This window comes from Eubalaena glacialis, chromosome 1, assembly GCF_028564815.1.
Source record: "Eubalaena glacialis isolate mEubGla1 chromosome 1, mEubGla1.1.hap2.+ XY, whole genome shotgun sequence".
Lineage (NCBI taxonomy): Eukaryota > Metazoa > Chordata > Mammalia > Artiodactyla > Balaenidae > Eubalaena > Eubalaena glacialis.
In genome coordinates this window covers 113180323-113203538 of record NC_083716.1, presented here as the reverse complement: position 1 = coordinate 113203538, position 23216 = coordinate 113180323, and the positions used below count along the sequence as shown (strand labels likewise).

Sequence of the window (23216 nt, the reverse complement as noted above, 5' to 3'; positions counted from 1 at the left end):
AAGCACTTTGAATACCATCTTCTGGCCTCCATTGTTTCTGATGAGATGTCAGCTGTCAATCTTATATGTGATGAATTGTTTTCCTCTTGCTGTTTTTTAAGATTTTCTCTTTATCTTTGACTTTCAATGTTGTGACTATGATATATCTCAGGGTGGATCTCTTTATGTTTATCCTACTTGAAGTTCATTGTGCTTCTTAGATGTACAGATTAATGTCTATGATCAAATTTGGGAAAATTTCAGCCATGACTCCTAATAATTTTTATGCCCCCTTTTCTCTCTTTTCTCCACTATGCATATGTTGGTGCACTTAATAGTGTCTCACATTAGTCTGAGGCTCTGATTATTTTTCTTTTTTTTCAGATTGCATTATATCTATTGAATCCATCTTCAAGTTCACCGGTTCTTTCTTCTGACAACTCGAATCTGTAGAAATCCCCAGTGAATTTTTCATTTTGGTTATTGTACCAGAATTTTCATCTCCAGAATTTTTATTTGGTTCTTTTATATAATTTCTCTTTATTGGTATTCTCTATCTGATGAGACATTGTCATCAAGTCTTCTTCTTCTTTTTTTCCTTTCTTTTTTTTTTTTGGCCACGCCGCACGGCTTATGGGATCTTAGTTCCTGGACCAGGGATTGAACCCAGGCCATGACAGTGAAAGAGCTGAGTCCTAGGGACTTCCCTGGTAGTCCAGTGGGTAAGACTCTGCACTCTGAATGCAGGGGGCCCGGCTTCGATCCCTGATCAGGGAACTAGATCCCACATGTATGCCGCAACTAAGAGTTTGCATGCCACAACTAAAGGTCCCGCATGCCTCAACTAAGGAGCCTGCATGCTGCAACTAAGACCCAGCACAGCCTAAATAAATAAATAAATAAAAACCTGAGTCCTAATCACTGGACTGCCATTGAATTCCCAAGTCTTCTTTTAATTCCTTAAGCATGGTTTCCTTTAGTTCTTTGAAAATATTTATAATGGTTGCTTCTTTTCCTATGTATGGGTCACAGTTTACTGTTTTTTTGTGTGTCAAATAGTTTTTGTTGAAAACTGGATGTTTTAGATATTATACTAGCAACTCTGGATACCAATCCTCTCCATCCCCCAGGAATTGATGCTGTTCTTTGCTTGGTCATTTATTTGTTTAGTGACTTGCTGAACTAACTCTGTGAAGTCTATTTCCCCTGCAGTGTGAAGCTTCTGATGTCCCTACTCAGATTTTGTCTTGCTTTTATATTTTAGTCTGGCTTCCCAGGGGTCACCCCTGGGTCAGCATAAGCCACTTATTGGTCAACGGGTGTGCTTAAGCCCCCTTGAACAGTTATATTTTTTACCCTTTACCATTGGATGTATGTGTGGTTTGGATGCTGCTATCACAGCCTGAGGATTTTTTTTTCTTGGCCTATGTTCAGCCAGAGACCAGTAGCTTGGATTGTCCCCCTCTGATCCCTCCTAAGAATGTTCAGCCTTGGCCATGCACACAGTCTTCCAAACTCCTTTAACTTCTATGTTAAAGCCTGACTTCCTAGGCATTGTCTCTGCATGAGAGTAGCTTATTGTTCAACTAGTGCTTGGTCAGAAGTTCTGCTTAAGGCCCTTGTGCCAATGAGGCTTCCACATTGTGCTGAGTTTTTGTGCAGACTGGAAAGTGTTTCCAAGACTGCTCACATCCTGCTGTGATTGCTCCTAAGCGGGTGAAGCCTAATGCTTGTATACAGACTTCCTGACACCCATGGTTGACTGTGATCCCTGGAGAATTTTTCTTGGCTGTCTCTTTCCCTGGTTTTCTCTATCAAACTTCTGGTTGCTCTGCCATTTTTCTTGTTGCTACTAGTATCATGGAGCTATGAGTGCCTTCTTAATCTCTCTCAACCAAAATCTCCCTTGTTTTCAACAACACCCTTAGCATGAAATTTTCCTCCCTCTCCTCCAAATAAAATCAGTCCCCCTCGGACACAGCTGGGAGCTCTTAGTCCTTATGGTCTGACTCTCCCCTGGAGAGAATCTCTGCACCACCGCACAGGATCTAGGCTTAGGGACAGCAACCCACTTATCCTAAACTGAACATGTCTTCTCTAAAAGTGGGCTCTGGGCTAAAAGTAGCTCCTGGTCTTCTTGGCTTGCCCCTCTTGGTGTGGAAGCTCCCCCCACAAGCAGTCTGGGGTGGGGATTGGGGGTGGGGATTGAGGTCCCAGGATTCTCAGCCTGCGCAGCTGGAGTAGAGCCTCTGCTCTACAGGTAGGGTCTGGGGGGAGGCCCTCCTCTTCTTGGTTGCACCAAGTAGGGTGCCTGGAATAGAGTTTCTGTAAGATGGAGCTGACAGGGGAGGGAGTGGGTTGTAGCTCAGTTGCCAAAGAAATCTTATTGAGATTTAGGTTTCCTTGAATGAATGTTTCTCCATTTGCTGTATGCCCTTAGGACAATTTCCAGAGACTTTTAATTATTGTTTTTAATAATTTTCTCCAGTTAAATGGTTGTTTTGTTGGGGGGAGAGTCCACCATGACCTTCACTTCAACATTCCAGAAATAGATTCACTTCTGTGATTTTTTACTGTATTTTCATCCAGCAATGTTGAATGCATAGGCTTTATTGGTCTCTCAGCTATTGTGTGTATTTCTCTAGTCAAGACTGCCTGATAACTTAACCTGTAAGATGTCCTAGCAGTTTTTTCATATCTAATTTTAAAAGCTGGGAGAAATAAATTGTCTTTCAAATATTTAAATAATTCAATTCCTTTAAATTCAGAATTATTGGTTTTAAAGTGATAATGCAACTTAAGTGGCACAGTACTATTGAAAATGTTCTATTGCATAAGATACAACAAACTAAAGTAAGATTTTAACACTGTGGAAGACAAAATGCACTGGACAATTAAGGAGATGATTCTATTCAGCCTATTGCACTAGGGAAAAGGGTTCAAAGAAGTGGAAGGAGGTCTGGGACCTTATAGAGGCAGATAAACAAGGGAGTCATGAAAAAGGGTGGAGGCAGGTCCAATCTGCAAGCACAGGGTGATCCTTCACAATTAGCCATCTCCCAGAACATTAGAGGGTCAATGTGGTTATTCCCCTCAAATTTCAGTTGTTGCTGAACTCAGAGGCAATCATAAACCTCCTGTGTAGGTGAAGAAGGGTCTGTGTTTATATCTCAGGCATTCTTGTTGGTGTTTTGTAAAACCATTTGAACCATCTGTTGGAAGGTGGTGGCGAAGGTCAGTTCTTTTAGGGTCCTAGAGATCAGACTTCTTAAAAGAGGGAAACCTAAATGAAAAAGGGATAATATAAAAGCTGTATGAAAGTAAGAGCCCCAGATTGAACGCTGAAAGTACCTAGTCCAGCAGATTCTAAGAGGTCAGTGGAGGAAAATCTTTCAGCTATGCAGCAGCACTGCTTATTGAGGTTCTTAAAGCCCCCTTGCTAGATGTCAATGCTTTTGGCGATGCTGTTCACAGTCTTGGTTGCCTCCGCATAGGACAGGTGTGACCTGAGCCTTTGGCCCACCTATCCAGGGAAGTCCAGCTCACGAAATGTCTGCTGCAGCAATAGCTCCTTCCAGGTTTGTAACAAGTCACCAGCCTTCTCCAGATCCTGGGGAAATGGCCAGGTGATCCAGAGACCCAACAGGGATCTGGCTGGTCAGGCTTCAGCCTTAGTGATGCCAAGTTGGATGGGAAGGAGGAAAACTGGAAACATTCACTTGGAGGGTTGTTGCCAGATGCTGACACAAACTGGAAACACTGAAAATTTAGTAAGGTCTGAGAACTTGGGAAAGGTAGCAGGGTCCAGTTCAATGAGCAAGTAGGTACCAAAACCGATTCTTCCAGTGTCAAGGAAGTCAATTAAATCTCTACTAGATAAGGGCTTCCCTGTGGCGCAGTGATTAAGAATCCACCTGACAATGCAGGGGACACAGGTTTGAGTCCTGGTCCGGGAAGATCCCACATGCTGTGGAGCAACTAAGCCCATGCGTCACGACGACTGAGCCTGCGCTCTAGAGCCCGTGAGCCACAACTACTGAACCCACATGCCACAACTACTGAAGCCCACGTGCCTAGAGCCCATGCTCTGCAACGAGAAGCCACCACAATGAGAAGCCTGTGCACCTCAACGAAGAGTAGCCCCTGCTCGCCGCAACTAGAGAAAGCCCGCGCACAGCAATAAAGACCCAACGCAGCCAAAATAAATAAATAATTAAAAAAAAAAAAAACCTTTACCAGATAAGACAAAGTTTGCACTTCCATCAGTTACCTACAATTTACAAAGGAAGTACAAAGTGGCTCAAAGACAATGAACAGGGCTGGAATCTGAATACCTAGAAGAATGTGCAGTGCATAGTTTTCTACTGAAACACAATTTTTGCTCTCAGGTCTCTAATCTCAAAGATACACTAATCTTGCCTGCAAAATAAATCTGGTCTCATTAGATCTGGCCTGGTGTTTTCATAGATGCAGCAAGAATGGTAATTTACCTTAGGCCTTCCTAAATTCGCTTTACTGGAAGTCTTCCTAAGGAATCTCAGAGTGCACTTTTTTTTTTTTTTTTTTGGCTAAGCTGGGTCTTTGTTGCTGTGCACGGGCTTTCTCTAGTTGTGGCGAGCAGGGGCTACTCCTCATTGTGGTGCGCAGGCTTCTCATTGCGGAGAGTGGGCTTTAGTGGTTGCAGTACGCAGGGGCTCAGTACTTGTGGCGCATGGGCTTAGTTGCTCCACGCGGCATGTGGGATCTTCCCAGATCAGGGATTGAACCTGTGTCCCCTGAATTGGCAGGCGGATTCTTAACCTCTGCGCCACCAGGAAAGTCCTCAGACTGCACTTTTAAAAAAGCTTCTTGAGGCTAGGAAACCAGGCAAAGAACTGCCACCAGATCTCACTGCAGTACCTATAGACTTAGGTGAATTCCTCTCTTCTCAAGGTTCCCAAGATATCTTAAGGTTCCTGGACCTGCCAGGAAGCGACCTTCCTTACTCACCTGTAAGGCTAGGAGACCTGTAAGCCAGGAAACAGGCTGGTGTTCCAAAGAGAGTTTTGTAAGCATTGGCTCCATAAAGTCAACCTTAGCTTCTTAAAAGTGTCTGGTCATATCTGGTTAAATGATCATCATGCTCAAATACGATATTCCAGGCAAGGCTTTGGTTCCATAAACAATATTTCCAGCTACATCCATTAACAAGGAAGACAATCTTACTGAATTTATGATAACAGCTTATATTGCTATGAAAATAACAGAACTCGGTAAGAGTTCCTACAGGTAGGAGTTCCTACCTGTAGGGGTCAGGTAGGAAAAATAAGATATCATTTTATAAATTGCACATTTCTGTTTATAAACTCATAGTCTACTATATTGTTATGAGTTGCAGATAACTTCAAAGAACAGAGGAAGGAGCTCCTTATATATCCAAATAATTTTCAAAAGTTAAAGACTGGATGAGAGTTCATTACAAGAATAGTGCAATTGACAAGGAAATCTGGTTATTTCTGCAGCACGCAAAACAAGATAATTAAGTCAACACCCCCCAATTTATATAAAATAATTATATACATAATTAGCCCTATTTTCAAAGAAGAATAAACAGGAACAAATGCTTTGTGATTTTCCAGGTATCCTCGTGGAAATTCAAAGACAGTTTTAGGTGTAAAAGATATCCTGAAGGAACATCATTCTCAAATACAACATTCCAGGTGAGATCTTGGAATTTTGTTATTTTATTTTATTATACATTTAGGATTCACTATGAGAACATAAAAATCAAAGTTATCAGATTTAAGATAGGAATCAAATCATGGGTGCCTGAGAAACAATATTTGGCTATTCATTTCAAAGTGACAATAAAACATTAAAAAAAAATAGACGGTAATATGATTGCAAAGAACCTTAGCTCATTCTTAAATGAGAAACTTTGTTTTCTATTGATAAATAATCAAAGACATAATAAATGAGTATAAACCAAAGAAGGCTATTCTGGTAAGACACAGAATTTTTGTTGTCTCGATAGATTAAGTAACAGAATAAGTGATCCTTTATGTTGTAGGTGAAGGTAATAAACAGTAAACCAAGGAAACAAGCCTATCAAATTGAGCAAACTTTGCCAAGATTTTAACTTTTCAAATTCAGGTATTATAAATCAAGGTGAATAAAATTCATTTCCAAACTTTGTCTTTCACTGCACTCTTTCATATTCTGGGACAAATGGACACTGTACTCTAGACCAATCTCACGGTGCCTTAGCTCATTCAGGCTGCTATAACAAAATACCACAGACTACGTGGCTTACAAACAACAAGAATGTGTTTCTCACAGTTCTAGAGGCTGGAAGTCCAAGATCAAGCGCCAGTGTGGCGTGGCGAGGACCTTCGTCTGGGTGGCAGATTTCTCCTTATACATGCACATGACTGAAAGGGGTAGGGAGCTCCCTGGAGCCTCTTTTATAAGAGCACTAATCCCACTCATGAGTTAAGCACCTCCCAAAGGCCCTACCTGCTAACACCATCATCTCTGGAGGACAGGATTTCAACATATGAATTTTAGGGGGGCATTTTCAGACCATAGCACTGGGGGTCCACATGGTCAGAACTCATTCTATAATATTACTAAGATATTAACGTGCAATGTGTTCATTGTTCCTACTGTCAAATGAATCAATGAGTAAGCATTTCAAAGTTTTCTCAGTTTCCGCTTCCAATATAGTAAATGTCAACAGTTACAACCACAGAGAAAGCTTTTCTCGGTCCTCAGTAAGCTTGAAGAGTGCAGAAAGGGGATGGAGACTAAAAAAAAAAAAAAAAAAAAAAATCACTTCTTTAGGACAAAACTACTGTTTTCCTTGAAAAATAGATATATGTACTCAGTTGTGTTTCTCCAAAATTCTTTCTACTTAGTCTAAACCACATATTAATGATACTTTTTACCAAAGTAACTAACTCCCAGTTGAGAGATAACAGGGTGGACAATTGTGCACTGTCTTGTCACACAACAGCTCTTTATCGCAGACTAGCAGCACTCATGAAGACACACACGACAGCTCTGTATGGCCTCTTACACCTTACAAAATGTAAGAAATGAGCAGAAATGAGCATGTTCATTACAGACCCAAAGATACAGCCCTCTGTAGCAAATAAAAATAAGAAGCAAAAGAATGCAAAATTTAGGGAATTCCCTGGTGGTCCAGTGGTTAGGACTCGGCACTTTCACTGCCAGGGCCTGGGTTTGATCCCTGGTCAGGGAACTAAGGCAAGCTGTGTGGCAAATAAATAAATAAATAAATAAATTATGCTTAGTAACAATGTTTCAGCATTCTCTTACTTGGAGATGATCTAGGTATTTTTGCTTAATTAACTCAATACACTATAAGTACAAGGATTAAGTTACCTAAACATCTTGGCAATTATCTTCAAGACAAGTAATTACTGTTGAAATAAAGTCTGTCAGAATAATGATTTGATTTGGTTAGATACAAACAGGTGTTTCATAATCTTCAACAGTTAGTGTAAGTAATGCTAGCTTATTTGATCACTAAACCTGCATAAATTTAAGAAGAATATACCCAAGTAGAATAAAAATGTAAGCACTTAATGGTCAGAGAGGACATAGCTGTTTTTATTAAACCAAAAATATTAAGCTAGTCTCATTTGCCTAAATAATGTGAACTTATTCTTAAAACATTTCTGCGTTAATTTCTGTAAGAATGTATTTTTTCTTTCTGTTCTTTGAAAGTACTAGAAGTTCAGTTTCCTTAACTTCTGGAAATTTTAAGAATATTGCATTTATAAGGTGCTTATTTATCTCTAAGTCAATGAAAATAGAGCTCCTTTAATTTAAGCAATTTCATAATCTGATTTGGCAATACCACCCAGAGGTAGGAAAACATCACACACTCACACAATGAGAAGTAAAGGCTTTTCTGAATGACAGTCACAGCCCAAGAGCTTATAGCTCCAATTCTAAAATTTCAGCCCTGGGCAGCAGTCAACAGAGATGAACAGAATTCACTAGTCCACATCAAAGGGCTGTTCTCTTCCCAGTGGATACGAATCTTTAATTGATGAGCTCAGAGGAGATGAACAGAAAAGAGTAACAAACAAGACTTCCTGTCTTCTTTTACCCAACAGAGACCTGATCTCTATAACCCAAATGGTCAGACCATGAAAGCAGGTGAGCACTCAACAAGAATCAAAATAAAATCCTTCCTGGGCTACTGATGGACACAGTCCAGAGTACAGGAGCAGAAGTCAGACATACCCTCGGCCCCACATCAACAGTCAGGAATGAAGAGGCTCCCCATGAGGGTGGAGGAAGCAGGGATCCAAGCACAGGCTTTGCTCCTGAACAAGTCACGGCACCAAAATGCACTGACAACTAAGGAGGTGGTTTCGCTCGGGCTGCGGTGCTGGGGAGACTGTTCATTAATGAGCAATGTCTCACACAGGAAGGAAGGGGTCTAGGGTGTTACAGAGGCAAGTGGAGAAGGGGTCATGGGGCTGAGGGGTGGGAGGGGGTCCTATCCCAGACACAAAGACTGGATCTGAGACACGGGCATCTCTCAACTGTCACTGCTTCCAAGAGCACAGGGCTCAGACAACGCTCAACGTGGTCAACATCTAAAAAGCCGACGAAAAGAGAGCTTTTGTCATATTTTCTTTGCTAATGTATAGTTTTGCCCAGTTCTATGGAGTTGACTCCTGTCTTCTAGAGAACAACTCTGCTATACGTCAGTTTCCCTTTTCTGGGATTTTTTTTTTTGGCCTTACCGTGCGGCATGCAGGATGTCAGTTCCCTGACCAGGGATTGAACCCGGGCCACCATAGTGAAAGCCCAGAATCCTAACCACTCAAAAAGAAGGGAACTCCCTTTTTCAGCATCTTTAGATGTAGATGGTGCGACTGTAGGTTGAGAAAGCATGCCTTCTATTTTACAGTCAAAAATCCATCTTAAAATATAAAAAATCAGTATAAATACATTTTGTTTACTTGAGCATAAAATGTTAAATTCTAAATTAGTAACAGTTTTAGATAAAATGTAAATGTACAAAGGTTTTTGACACAATTTTTTTCAATAATACTGCAAAATAAGAAAACAATTTGTATGTACTTGTTGTTTTCACTTAAGTTCAAGGAAAACGTCAGGATTTCACAGGCTATTAATTGGACAATAATGAGATTACAGAGCTTGTGGCTGGTATACCAGAAGAGGCCTAGGAAGAGCACAGTACAAGTACTGAGAGGAACTGAATTAACTGCTCCACAGTCACACATTCACACGCCCAAGGCCCTCCCTCAGCAAGTCCTAGAACACACACAAACACGCACCTCCCGAGCGCCCCACCCAGGGCCGCCTCCCGAGAGCGCAGTCGCTGGCCCGCAGCCCACTGGGCTCTCCTCTGCTCCGGGCTGGCCGCGCCTCCGGCAGCGCGGCGCCCCGGGGCTGTCCCAGCCGGGCCACGCCAACAGCCACACTGTCACGTCTCCTGCTCCCGTGTCCTGTCGGTGGGGGGCTGTGCTCCTGGTCCCCCGGCATCCTGTGATCTCAGGACCCCACACAGATCACCCTGCTTCCTCCGTGCCCACCGAGCCTGGGGCAGAAGGAGAACTGTGGGCCCCTTCCAGGTGACCAGGTCCCACCTCCACCCTGGGGCTCCGAGTGGGAAATGACCCCCAAGGTCCAGTCTTTGGGATCAGTGGGCGGAGGGACAGGTGGGGAGGGTTAAACCAGCACCCTGACCACCGCCCCTCTGAGCCCTCTGCTGGGCTGCAGTCAGACGAAGCTGCGAGTGGCAAATAAGACATCCTGATGAATCCTTTGACAGCAGCAAGAAGTGTGGCGCACCAGGGCAGCTATGGTCACGGCGGGGCCACAGAAAGGGCCCTCACCTCAGCTTGAGTCTCCCCTCAGCCCTCCTCTGGGACTCGGCAGTGCCAGCTCGCTGCCCCATGACACCCAACGAGGGCGCCGGTGCCCAGGGTGGCTACCCAAGGAAACAGCACAAGGATGTCTCTCAGGTTAAGCGAGCTGGACACACAAAGCCCTGCTCAACAGTGAGACATGCTGTGATGGGCCCTCATTACGCACGAGGAACTCCTGTGTACGACGGCCTGCTTCCCTGGTTTCCCCCAGGGGAGGGCCCCAACTCAAGTAGCCCTGCCATGGGGCAGGCAGCGAGGTCTGCAGAGCTGAGCTGAGAAAACACTGTGTTCTCAGATCAGACTGCTCTGCCAGAACCCCTGTGGAGGAACAAGCCATCCCAGCCCAGACACTCTGACTTTCACCAAAGCCTGACATTGCAGGCACTGTGGAACAAATGCCTCCGGTGCCCGCTGGTCACGGTGATAACCAAAATGCCCATGTTTCCAACGTGCTCCAAGCTGTGCTGTCGCGCCAAGCTGTGCTGTCCAATACAGAAGCCACTGGCCACATGTGGCTCTTATCAATTTGATCATATAATGATGCTATGTTATAATAAATTATATTTTATAAATTATGTTGATAATATAAGTTATAGTATAAATATAATTCATTATAAATAATGAATTAATTAAAATTTAAAACGAAGTTCTTCCAACTCACCAGCCACCTCTCAGGTTGCTCAAACTACATGTGGCTAGTGGCTACAGAGCTGAACATTCACCAAGAATCTCTCCCCATCAAATTACCAGTGGCATTTTTCACAGAACTAGAACAAAAAATTATACAATTTGTATGGAAACACAAAAGACCCCGAATAGCCAAAGCAATCTTGAGAAAGAAAAATGGAGCTGGAGGAATCAGGCTCCCCAACTTCAGACTATATTACGAAGCTACAGTAATGAAGACAGTATGGTACAGGCACAAAAACAGAAATATAAATCAATGGTACAAGACAGAAAGCCCAGAGACAAAACCACACACCTATGGTCACCTAATCTATGACAAAGGAGACAAGAATATACAATGGAGACAAGACAGCCTCTTCAATAAATGGCGTTGGGAAAACTGGACAGCTACATGTAAAAGAATGAAATTAGAACACTCCCTAACACCATACACAAAAATAAACTCAAAGTGGATTAAAAACCTAAATGTAAGACTGGACACTATAAAACTCTTAGAGGAAAACATAGGAAAAACACTCTCTGACATAAATCACAGCAAGATCTTTTATGACCCAACTCCTAGAGTAATGAAAATAAAAACAAAAATAAGCAAATGGGACCTAATGAAACTTAAAAGCTTTTGCACAGCAAAGGAAACCAAAAACAAGATGAAAAGACAACCCACAGAATGGGAGAAAATATTTGCAAATGAAGAAAAGGACAAAGAATTAATCTCCAAAATATACAAAGAGCTCATGCAGCTCAGTATCAAAAAACAAACAAACCAATCAAAAAATGGGCTGAAGACCTAAATAGACATTTCAGCAAAGAAGACATACAGATGGCCAAGAGGCACATGAAAAGATGCTCAACAGCACTATTAAAGAAATGCAAATCAAAACTACAATGAGGTATCACCTCACACCAGTTAGAATGGGCATCATCAGAAAATCTACAAACAATAAATGCTGGAGGGGGTGCGGAGAAAAGGGAACCCTCTTGCACTGGTGGTGGGAATGTAAATTGGTACAGCCACTATGGAGAACAGTATGGAGGTTCCTTAAAAAACTAAAAATAGAACTACCATATGATCCAGCAATCCCACTACTGGGCATATACCCTGAGAAAACCATAATTTAAAAAGACACATGTACCCCAATGTTCACTGCAGCACTATTTACAATAGCCAGGACGTGGAAACAATCTAAATGTCCATCGACAGATGAATGGATAAAGAAGATGTGGTACATATATATAATGGAATATTACTCAGCCATAAAGAGAAATGAAATTGGGTCATTTGTAGAGATGTGGATGAACCTAGTCTGTCATACAAAGTGAAGTCAGTCAGAAAGAGAAAAACAAATATCGTATATTAACACATATATGTGGAATCTAGAAAAATGGTACAGATGAACCTATTTGCAGGGCAGGAATAGAAAGGCAGATGTAGAGAACAGACGTGTGGACATGGGAGGGGGGAAGGGGAGGGTGGGATGAATTGGGAGATTAGATTTGACATAAATACACTACCATGTGTAAAACAGATAGCTAGTGGGAACCTGCTGTATAGCACAGGGAGCTCAGCTCAGTGCTCTGTGATGACCTAGATGGGTGGGATGGGGGGTGGGAGGGAGGTCCAAGAGGGAGGGGAGATATGTATACATACAGCTGATTCACTTCACTGCACAGCAGAAACTAACACAACATTGTAAAGCAATTATACTCCAATTAAAAAAAAAATCTCTCCCCATCCTCAAGCCAAACTTACTGCTTGGACTCTGGCTAGACTCCCTGCTCTAGGCACTCCTTGCCCATAAATACAGCCCAGCCCAAAACTCAACGGACTCCCGTGTAGCTGCTACAGTTTGCTTTTCCCAAAATGCAATTCCTCTGCTATTCCCGAATAAGTTCAATTTCTGGTAACTTAAGCTTGCCTCGGTTTACCCCTTTACTTAGGGTGACACACGTGAGATAACAAATTGGAATGTATTTTGAAAAAGCATACTGAAACCAAGCAGGACCCTTCCAGGGAGAGACCTCCCCACGTCTCCACTTCTTGTTTGTAGAAAAGCTTTAGCCTCCTAGGTGTTCCCCGAGTTCCAAAGAGCAAAGTGAGAAAATGAAGAAACAAAAGAAAGCAGTCAAGCCAGACAAAATAATAACAGTTTAGCCATAAAACAAAGTTGAGGACCTTTAGTTCCTTCTCAAGGGCTGTAGGTAATATCCTGAACCATACCCTTGAGCTGTTTTGCAGACACTAAAACCTCCACTAGGTGGAGGAAGTTAACTGCATGCTCACCACCAGCACGTAGACCCCAGACCGGCTGGAACCAGAAGGTTGATGACTGAGATTCCTGAAATATCATCCTCTTAACCTCACCATCAACCAGTCAGAGAACTGTGCACAAGCTGATCATGCACCCTGTGACCCTCTCCCTCCCCCTGTCTTTAAAAGCTCTTCCCTGAAAGCCACTGGGAAGTGCGGGTCCTCTGAGCATGGTGCTGGGCGCCCTGCAATAAACGCTGCGCTTTCCTCCACCACAACCCAGTGTCAGTGGATTGGCTTTGCTCACATTGGGCAAATGGAACCAAGTTTGGTTCAGGACCAACAGTAACTGCCAAGATCCAACCAGGAAAACAGAAAGTATTAAGGGGAATTTAATGCGGGAAACAGGTTACACAGGTAACAGAAGACTGAAAAGTCAGAGACGACAACAGCAGAAAGCCATTAATACCAACCTTTTCATAGAGGAGAGAACAAAGGGGTGTTACCAGCCCATCAGCAGGAGTTGCCCAGGGGAAGCCAGTACAGCCAAAAGCGGCAGACACGGGGGAAATACCCTGGGTTCACCTCCTGCAGTGCCTCCAAAGCCAGGGATACTGGAAACAGCCTAGAGAGGTCAGCCCTGCCTTCCACTCCCAGTACTTCTGAGGCAAGTAAGCCAAAGACTTGTACAAGAGTAGACTGCTGTATTACTTAACTGTATTGCACTTTACAGTACAAAAGGACTTCCACGCCATCATATTCACGTTCACAACAGGCATTTATAAAGTCTAGCAAAATAGATTTTTCAACCAATGGCTTCTACATCTACAAAAGAAGTATCTACAGGGGACTTCCCTGGTGGTACAGTGGTTAAGACTCTGCGCTCCCAAAGCAGGGGGCCCAGGTTCAACCCCTGGTCGGGGAGCTAGATCCCACACGCACACCACAACTAAGGGGCCAGCAAGGGAGCCTGCAAGCCACAACTAAGGAGCCCGACTGCTACAACTAAGACTCGGCACAACCAAATAAATAAAATATAAAAAAAAAAAAAGAAGTATCTACAAAGCCTTTCAGGCAGCTTTACTGTACACAAATTGACAGCTGTGTCAATCTGGTCAACATCTGTTTGTGTGCCTCTGCAGCAGCCTTCCAGGCCCCAGGAAAAGGGAGATGGAAGAGAACCTGTCCTCAAGTTGCTGGCACTGCCTTAAACCAATAAACTTTCACAACTAGGATAGATAAGAACTCAAAAAAAGTGCACCTAAGCGGGATAGGAGTAAATAGCAGGAGGTGCAGCTTGATCCAACGTCCGGGAATGGGAATTAGGTAGAAACCAGAGGGGGCTGAAGCCCTGGCAGAGACCTGGAAAGTTGTGACCTACGTGACCACAGGCTGAGGACCTTCAAGGAGGCTCTGAAAAAGAGCAGGGCTGTGGGAGCCACCTCAGAACACCCAGAAGTGCGAGGAGCATGGAAAGGTGAGCCAAGGATACATGATAAGGGGCTTGAAAGACTCAAGAATATTGCCAGGCCTCTGCTGAAACGGGGAAGAGAAAAGAAGCCAATTGGTGGGAGTGGGGGGTTAACTCTTCTTCACCTCTGTAGCTTTCCCAAAGAAACCACCTAAGACCTGCAGTCTGAGCTTCTAAAAACATTAAATTTATTGACATAGATTAGCATGGTTTTAAGAAATATGTAGACCCCGTGTACCCTTTCCCCATTTTCCCCCAATAGCAACATCTTGAAAAGCTATAACACAGTATCACAAGATACTGACATCCATAAGGTCAAGACACGTTAAGTTTCCTTCAAGTTCTTTTATAACCACACCGACTCACGCCCCCCAACTAACTTTTAATGCTGCCATGATTTATCCAGGCCCTCACAGAGCCTACACCGGACACAGGACAAGGTCCGGGGCCAGCAGGGTAAACGCACAGAAACCAGCAGAGCCCCCAGCCTCGGGGCCAGCGGAGGCAGCTGAAGGCGCGGAGCCGCAGGCCCCGCCCCTTCCGCCAAAGCCGACCAACAGCCGACCGAGGGCCGAGCCGCTTCCAACGGCGACCGAGCAAAACCGGAAGTGGGCGGCAGCCCTCCCCTCCCCGGAGCCCCGCCCAAGATGGCGGACCTCCACCGCCAACTGCAGGAGTATCTGGCGCAGGGGAAAGCGGGCGGGCAGGCGGCCGCGGAGCCGCTGCTCGCCGCGGGAGAGGCGGAGGAGCCCACGGCCGGGGCCGGGCCGGCGGGGGCGTGGCTCGGCCGCGCGGGCCTGCGCTGGACATGGGCGCGGAGCTCCGTGGAGCCGGCGACGGCGGCGGGACCGACGTGCATGCCGAGCGTGACGCGCTTTCAGCGGCTGGCGGCGAGCGGCGTGTGCCTGCTGCTGGCCGCGCTCTGCTTCGGCCTGGCCGCACTCTACGCGCCCGTGTTGCTGCTGCGCGCCCGCAAGTTCGCGCTGCTGTGGTCGCTGGGCTCAGCGCTGGCGCTAGCGGGCGGCACGCTCCTGCGAGGCGGTGCGGCGTGCGGACGCCTGCTGCGCGGCGAGGAGGCGCCGTCGCGGCCCGCGCTGCTCTACGTGGCCGCGCTGGGCGCTACGCTGTACGCGGCGCTGGGTCTGCGCAGCACGTTGCTCACGGCGCTGGGCGCCTGCGCGCAGGTGGCCGCGCTGCTCGCCGTGCTGTTGGGCCTGCTTCCCCGCGGCGCGGGCACCGCGCTGCGCATGACGCTCGGGCGCCTGGGCCCGGGCGCCACCCTCGCCAAGGCGCTCCCCGTGTGAGAGGCCCGGGGCCCGCGCCGTCGGAAAGGACGCAGAGGCCGCCCCCGGGACGCGCCGTCGGGAAACCACACGCAGCCGGCCCAGGGGCCCTTCGCTCGCCATGCCAAGGACTGCGCCCGCCGTTCCCAGAGCGCGCGGGGCAAAGGCTGCTCCTTTACTGTGCCAGCGAAATCTGTAAACTGAGCAGCTGTTGGAAAACTGAGACATGAGCTGTTTCGGAAGCTCCTCAAGTTCAGCGTTTTGTGCTATACTCGGCAGCAAGTGCTATGAGAACTAAATTTTGTCCTTGAGTTGGTGACATACTGTGAAGCATTTATGATAAACTGCTTTTGCGTTAACCGTGGTCTTAGATTACACTCAGCTGAAAAAGAAAAAGAACACTAGCTCTTCCGTTTTAATTAACTGCCCTTATTACTTTTCTCAGACTTCTGTTCCACGTTTTGTCACTTTAAAAAATCCAGTGGTAGACTGTAGTAGCTTAGCTACAGTAAACTTGTTCTCTTCGGTTCTTGGAAATTATTTTTCCGTATTCTTCAATGTGAGTGGATCCATAAGAGTTATCAAAATAAATACTGACTTTAGCCACCGGAATTTTTAAAAGTACTTTAGTTAAGACGGTTTATCTCAGTTTTCTCTACTTTTAGTGGAGTTGTAAACATGGTGCCTTATAAAATTAAAGGAAAATTGGTTCTGTATTAGATGAGGAAAGCGATGGACCAAGAAGCATCCAGTAAGAAGTACCCAGTAAGGTGCATGTAAATGCTGTGAGAGGTCCGTGGGCACAACTGAGCTAGGGGGCTCCTGGGAGACAGATGATTCTACGTGCGGTTTCCCTATTTGATGGAAACCATGGATTTCTACAAGGCCGAATTTTTCATTCCTAATTTTATGATCTGCTTTTTAACTATAATTTACACTTTACAGTCTGATCTTCATGCAATGTAAGGTGCTTTTCATACCGTAATTGCCAAATTTCCTTCATTTTAGGTTTAGCACTTAACTTTTGTTTGGGACCTTATCATTTACCTTAATTTATTGCCAGAAAGTATGGGCTCAATATTCTGATGAGTCCAGAAAACTACATGTTTTGTCACTAGCTGTATATTAACTAGGAAGTAAACTATTTAAAATGTTTAAATCCTATGCCAGTGGTTCTCCGTTCACATGAGAATTACTTGAGGACTCAAACCTCAGATCAACTCAGTCTGTCTCTGCGGGGGTGGGGGTGGGAGCCAGGCATCAGCATTTTTTCTGAGCTCTCCAGATGATTCCTTTTCCAGCTAAGGTTGTGAACCACTTTTCTGTATGTTGGATTGCACGATTTGAAAATAACTGTCTCCTGGGGCTGGATTCCAGTGTTGCCGAAACTGGCTGTCAGGCAGCAGTAGAGCCTTGCCCCTTCGTCCAACCTCAAATTTTAGATTTTTATCAGTGTCCTAAGCCCTGCTCCAAGAAGTGGACACTAAAGTGACCAACATCCACACTGTAGACTTACCCCAACCCCCCATATTCTCTAAGAATGCTGCCTTGTTCCCCTCTCAGTAAATAGGGTTACCTACCTCTAGAGGAACAACCAAGGGGGTGTTTGTAAAAGCAAATCCACTGTTTTCGGGGAGTGATTTATTTTTTTGACTGGAAAACTTGTACCATTGGCTGCTCTTTCTACCCCCCTGTTAAATCTGCATTCTAGTTCCAAATTTCTCTACAGTTTTCATGGCTGAAGATTTCACAGTGTTGACTTTTATGTTCATGCTACTGTATTTTTAAAAATTGTTTTCCCAACATTTTTTCAAGAATTCACTGTTTGGAAATCTAAGCCTTTATAAAATTCAAAGCACAACATCTTGTATGTATTTTGACAGTGATACTTTAAAATGCATCACTTACTAAGTAATGCATTGAGTTTTCAGTTTTCTCTAAATGAATTCATCCTCAAAATGTGATCTGGTTATCTGCTTACTGAGGTACTGTGTTTTTCAAGTTAAAGCCTTGGAATGTTATGATAAAGTTCTTACCACATAAATCTCAGAAAAAAGGAGCCTAAATCTCTGTATGGGTTTGCTCTCTGGATCCCTTTTTAGCTTCTTAGAATTTGATTACAACTTCTTTTTAAGCTATGCCAGTGGAGGGCAAATAAAGAATATCCTCAAACCTAAAGCAATCCTGAGTCTCCTAAACATGTGTTTAGAGCAAAGTGCTGATCAATAGGATGTTTTAAATCGCAAAGTAAAGAGAAAATCTCTTGTAGTCTCTAGGTTCTAACACCCTAAAAAAGCAGTGTGTGTGTGGTCAACATTTTATCTGCAGAGATAACTTAGCACTTACCATTTTTTAAATTAATGGAGAATCAGGAATTTTTTATATACTCTCCAACTATGTCAGTATCCCTTTCCTAAGCAACTACTGACACTTTCCAGCACCACTAAATCTGTCAAGGAAACTTTTCTCCTATGCCAAACTGAAGCTGGCAAAGTAATGAGACGTTAGGGTGACCACAGAACAGTCCTTTGAATAATAAAAGCTTTCTTTTTATAAAAACAAAGTAAGCAGTCAGTATACAAAGTATGCTGGGGTTATCTCAAACTGAACTTTTGGCTTTCAGTTCAAACTGGGCCAAATGTTCCATTTATTTAAAACTAAAGGAATTTGTTGTGGATGAGAACTTCCTGGCTTTAAGTTGGAACAATCCTCTCTGCCTTAAAGATTGCTGTTTCCACATAGCTAGTGTGGAAGAGGAAGAAATTATTTAAGTTTTGCAAAACTGTTTTAAGAGATATTTTGATCCATTCCTTTTCAACTTAGAACAATTTGTGAAATGATTTACAGTATTCAGAAGGTATGTGTAGTTGATTTCTGGTTTATGTCAAGTTACTCTCATCAGAAAAAGGCAATTCAAGTCTAAGGTGTGATTACTAGGAGATGCAGCCAAGGAAGACCCCTACTTGGACATCCAGATTTTTTTCTCCGGTGTATAATTTTCCATCTGCCACAGTAGATCTAACTAATAATAAGGCTTTGAATCTACTTCAAACCTTGTTATAGTTTTGAAGTATTTTTCACTCTACTACAAAAATAAGTGTGACAGAATGGCTAGATAAGAATTTGTTTAAAAACAAAAAGTTCACAGATGACTTTAGATGACTTAGAGATTCCCATCAAGTATGCTCACAAATATAAGCAATAATTGTACACCCCTCAGCAGACCGGATGCAATGGAAGCTAAGGGTTTCCTTAAGGCAAGCACTTGACGACTAGTTGTTTTCTGTTAATTCTTGCATAAATCACATTCTGTATTCATACAAAAACAACTTTTTCTCTGACAAACTGTACATATAGAAACAAATTTCCAATTGGACATGAACTTAAATTTGTGGAGGTTCCATGTCTTGTGACACTTTAAAAAAAAAACAAAAAATTCCAGCTCTTATCTTCACAAGCCCACGTGGGATTTAGGGCAATTTGGGCAGACAGGACAAGACAAGGCCAGCTACTCTGGGTAGCCAGCTACTCTGGCAGCAGTCTCTTCACCTTGAAGACATCAGGGGCTCCTGGGATTCAGCTGCCCCAGAAAGAGTTCAGGGCTACACGGTGCAGGTTTCCTTTTGTTTCTCTTGGAAAGTCCACAGAAGTTCTTAAATACTGTCCAGAGAGGCCGAGGGGTATTGAGCCCCAACTTCTACCGACCCCTTCCACCCCCCCTTGAAGCTCCTCGCCTTGGCGGGCCAGAGTTCATGTTACTCCCTCTACCCCAGTTACTGCCACTCCGGCCCCCTCTAGAAGGGGTACCACTGCCTGGAGGGCCCCCAAAAGGTTCATCTCTGTGGTATCCATCATGGTGATCTCCATCCAAGGAGCTGGAACGTCCGGACTTTGGCACTCTCTGAGAAGGTCCGGGGCCCCCTCGGCCTGAAACGAAACAATGGTTTTACATGTGACTTTTTTTTCCATCAGAGACTGTTAACAACTCCTGGTACAAACTTTTACTCTATGATGACAGACAGTGGAACACTTCTTTTTTTTAAAAAACAGAGTTCTGAGGACATGAGCACAGCCCTCAGAGCACTGAAAGCTGTGCCTCTGCTTTTCTGGACCACCATCTCACTCCTGCCCCCCTGAAAAGAAAACCCTTTCCAGACCATACTCCCCAAAGTCTTTGTGACTCTGGGCATAACCCGAATTCCTCCTGGGTTCAGACTAAAAAAAAAAAAACCACAGAACCTGAAAGAGGACAATTCTTCCTGCCACTGAGGACACCCTTCAAGGGATCAGAGCAGCCACTACCAGAGAGCACATTTGCCAATTAGAGCAAGAGTCTCACAGATCAGCAGAGAAAGTACCGGGGCAATCTGAAAGAGCGCTGGAGTGGAAAATGTGAACAAACCAGAGATTCCTGGAAGCAAGGGGAGGAGAACTGCATAGAGGCTCAGCTTGCAGTCACCCACTGAGAGCTCCCACTGGCTGGACCGCAGCTGGGAGCATGTGCCTTTGCACAGTCTAAGCCCTGGAGGGTAGAGTGGAGAAAGGACCCCCAGTACCCCAGTCGGGGACAGACAGAACAGGCACACGCTGGGATGGGGCTGGCCTGGAGATGAGGCTTCCCGTGACCCCTGCAGCCTTCTTGGCAGGGCTGTGGCATCCGTAGCTCCTGAGCTGAAATCACCGGCCTCACTTACCTTTGCCTCCTCGATCCTCAGAAGGACCCCCTGGGGCTTCCATTTCTCTATGCTCAGAGGTTCCTGGCCCATCATGCCAGGGGCGCTTTCGGGGTGGTAGGGATGCCATGTCCATGCCTTGGAGAGAAGAGGACCGTTCTCTGCTAGCTGGGGAATGACCGTCGTGAGGGGGATGATCAGGGCGGGGAGCATCACGGAAATGTTCATGACCTGGCCCTAATATAGAAAACACAGATCCAGAAGGCTAAGAATCTGACCATCTCATTATATTAAAGCACAGTGTGACTAAAAGCGGACAGGAATTATACTGTTAAGAATAAGTGGCAACCCGAAAACCAGTATTCACTCATGCAAGAAACATTTCCTGAATACCTAGTCACATCATGAGTACACAAAAAGGGTCAAGATTAGAAATCAACGTACCTCCTGAAACAAGAGGAGGCAGGGAAGGGCCAGAAAAGTGGTTCTCAGACTTTTTAGTTTCAGAGTGTCTTTACAGTCTTAAAAATTATTGAGGATCCCAAAGAGAATTCATTTATGAGAGTTCTAACTACATTTGCCATGTCAGAAATGAAGACTGAGAAAACTTTAGTTCATTTAACTATATTTTCCAAAAACAAAACAATTTAGTGGAAAGAGTGGTATTTAGACAAAACTCTTTAATATCTGGCTCAGTAGGAGAAAGCTGGGTTCTCCCATCTGCTCCTGCATGCAGTCTACACTGTGGGTTGAAGATGTGGGTTGAAGACAATCCAGCCTGCCACGGACAGGTGAGTCGCTAAAGAGAGAACCCAGGGGTTTCCCTGGTGGCGCGGTGGTTGAGAATCTGCCTGCCAATGCAGGGAACACGGGTTCGAGCCCTGGTCTGGGAAGATCCCACATGCCGCGGAGCAACTGGGCCCGTGAGCCACAATTACTGAGCCTGTGCGTCTAGAGCCTGTGCTCCGCAACAAGAGAGGCCGCGACAGTGAGAGGCCCGCGCACCGCGATGAAGAGTGGCCCCCGCTTGCCACAACTAGAGAAAGCCCTCGCACAGAAACGAAGACCCAACACAGCCATAAATAAGTAAATTAATTTAAAAAAAAAAAAAAAAAGAGAGAGAACCCAGTGGAGCCCTGGGAGAGTCCTCAGACCACACTCTGTGAACTGTGGGACCCGAAGCCACAAGCAGCTCTACTGCCTTACCTGGCTCTCTATTTCCATCCCAGGAGTCTGGTTTCCGACCTCCTTCAAAGCGAGGGAACTCATCAGGAGTGGGAAGTAAACCCTTCCTTCCTCCTACACAATAGAACACAGCAACGCCGCACTCACAGACTATTTCAGGGGTGTCCACAACAACCCACCTCTCCACCCCTGTCCTTCCCAGACCCGGGGTTCTCAGCTCACCTCGTGGGGTACCCCGACCTCGACCTCTGAGATCTCTTCCTCGGGCTGTTTCATCAGAAGCATCAAAATTCTCCTCTGGTCCAAAGTCTTCGGGACCAGGAAAACCATCCCTTCCTCTGGGGGGAGCACGGCCCTCATGTCTCGGGGGGGCTCCTCGTCTGAAGCTGTTAGGGAAAAACAACAGAATATCCACCTAATGGAACACCTTGTAGTCCTCAGTTCATGTTTCAAAGAAGCATAATGATGTGAGAAAATATGATACAATGTTAAATGGGAGAAAAACAAAATAAAAGTATGTATTTTTTAAAGTACCCATTTTACAATCCCAATATGGCACGTAAAAACAGGCAAGAGGGAAAAGTACCAGAATGTAGGGTTATTTTAACTTTGTTTTAGGCTTTTAGGAATAATAGCAGTGAGCATTTTTTAGGTGCTTATATCATGCCAAGTGCTTTACATGTACTATTTCATTTCATTTTATCCTCACAACCACCTTATGAAACTGACACTATTACTTCCCTGGCAGTCCAGTGGTTAAGACTCCGTGCTTCCATGGCAGGGGGCATGGGTTCGATCCCTGGTCAGGGAACTAAGATCCCGCATGCCATGCAGCACACCAAAAAATGGAAAGGAAAAAAAAAGAAAAGAAAAGAAACTGACACTACTAGTCTACCCATGTGTACATTGGGGCTCAGAGAGGTTAAGTCATTTACTTAAGGACACACAATAAGTGTTGGGATTTGAACTCAGCCAGTCTTGACACCCAGCCCAGGCTCTTTACCATTGCCTCCCAAATACTCTTCATATTACCATTTACGTTTTTATAATGAATATTACTTATATAATCAGAGAAAAGGGGGGCACAGATGATTCATGCCTGCTAACTGTACCCGACTTGTTTTGGGGCATCTGCTCTGCCATCTGCCCTGGCCCACCTCTACTCAGGGGCAGGCCTGGTGGCCATGAACTTCACCAATGGCCCCAGACCACAGCTGACTGGTGTACTGGTAGGGCCTCTGGCTTATGGGTAGCCCACCCGCTGGCAAGCTGGCAACCTGGTGCCTGGGCTGGTGGACAATTTCACCACCTCTCAGAAATTCTGGAACTGGGAAAGTAAGTCAGCCAGGAGCGTTACGGAAGCAGGACCATTAACGAGGGGGTGCCAGAGCCGTAGCAGAAGCCTGTGGGGAAGCAGGAACAGGGGCCTGCCAGCAGGAGAGGTGCGTGAACACCCAAGAGAGGCCATGGAAACTGGAGAAAGGATCAGAAGGGGAAAAGGGCCTGGGCCATCTGCATGAACTGCCTGCTCGTGGCTTCCTCTCAGGCCAGGCCTTCTGCTTTTTCCTGAGTTTCCACTCAGTTATATTTTACTCCAACATTTTATTTCGAAAAATCTCAAACTTACAGTAAAGATGGAAGTATAGAGCAACAAATGCCCATACATCCTTCACTGCGATTAATTAATCAGTTCTTAAGATTCTGCCACATGAGCCTTTGTCTTTTCTCTATCCATCTATTTATAAATTCATTTTCTAAACCATTTCAAAACCA

General features: G+C 44.9%; 2 protein-coding genes across 4 annotated transcripts in view; one reads left to right on the top strand and one right to left on the bottom strand.

Moving 5' to 3' along the window:
* The first annotated feature begins 14938 nt into the window (after positions 1–14938).
* On the top strand, positions 14939–17665 carry SFT2D3 (SFT2 domain containing 3). Its single transcript, XM_061199079.1, has one exon. It carries the CDS (start codon positions 14950–14952, stop codon positions 15604–15606), a length of 657 nt encoding a protein of 218 aa, XP_061055062.1. The 5' UTR covers positions 14939–14949; the 3' UTR covers positions 15607–17665.
* A 1025-nt stretch (positions 17666–18690) lies between these two features.
* The window catches only part of WDR33 (WD repeat domain 33), a 99381-nt gene continuing 94855 nt past the window's right edge, over positions 18691–23216 (bottom strand). For 2 of the 3 annotated variants that reach the window (XM_061183012.1, XM_061183013.1), the window contains 4 exons: positions 21666–21829; positions 21465–21557; positions 20280–20495; positions 18691–19512 (listed from right to left, as the gene is read on the bottom strand). In XM_061183012.1, the coding sequence (XP_061038995.1) occupies positions 19283–19512; positions 20280–20495; positions 21465–21557; positions 21666–21829 (703 nt within the window). In that variant the 3' untranslated portion in view covers positions 18691–19282. Of the gene's footprint in view, positions 19513–20279; positions 20496–21464; positions 21558–21665; positions 21830–23216 lie in introns of those variants that run through there. The other variant, XM_061183014.1, reaches the window with a different exon arrangement.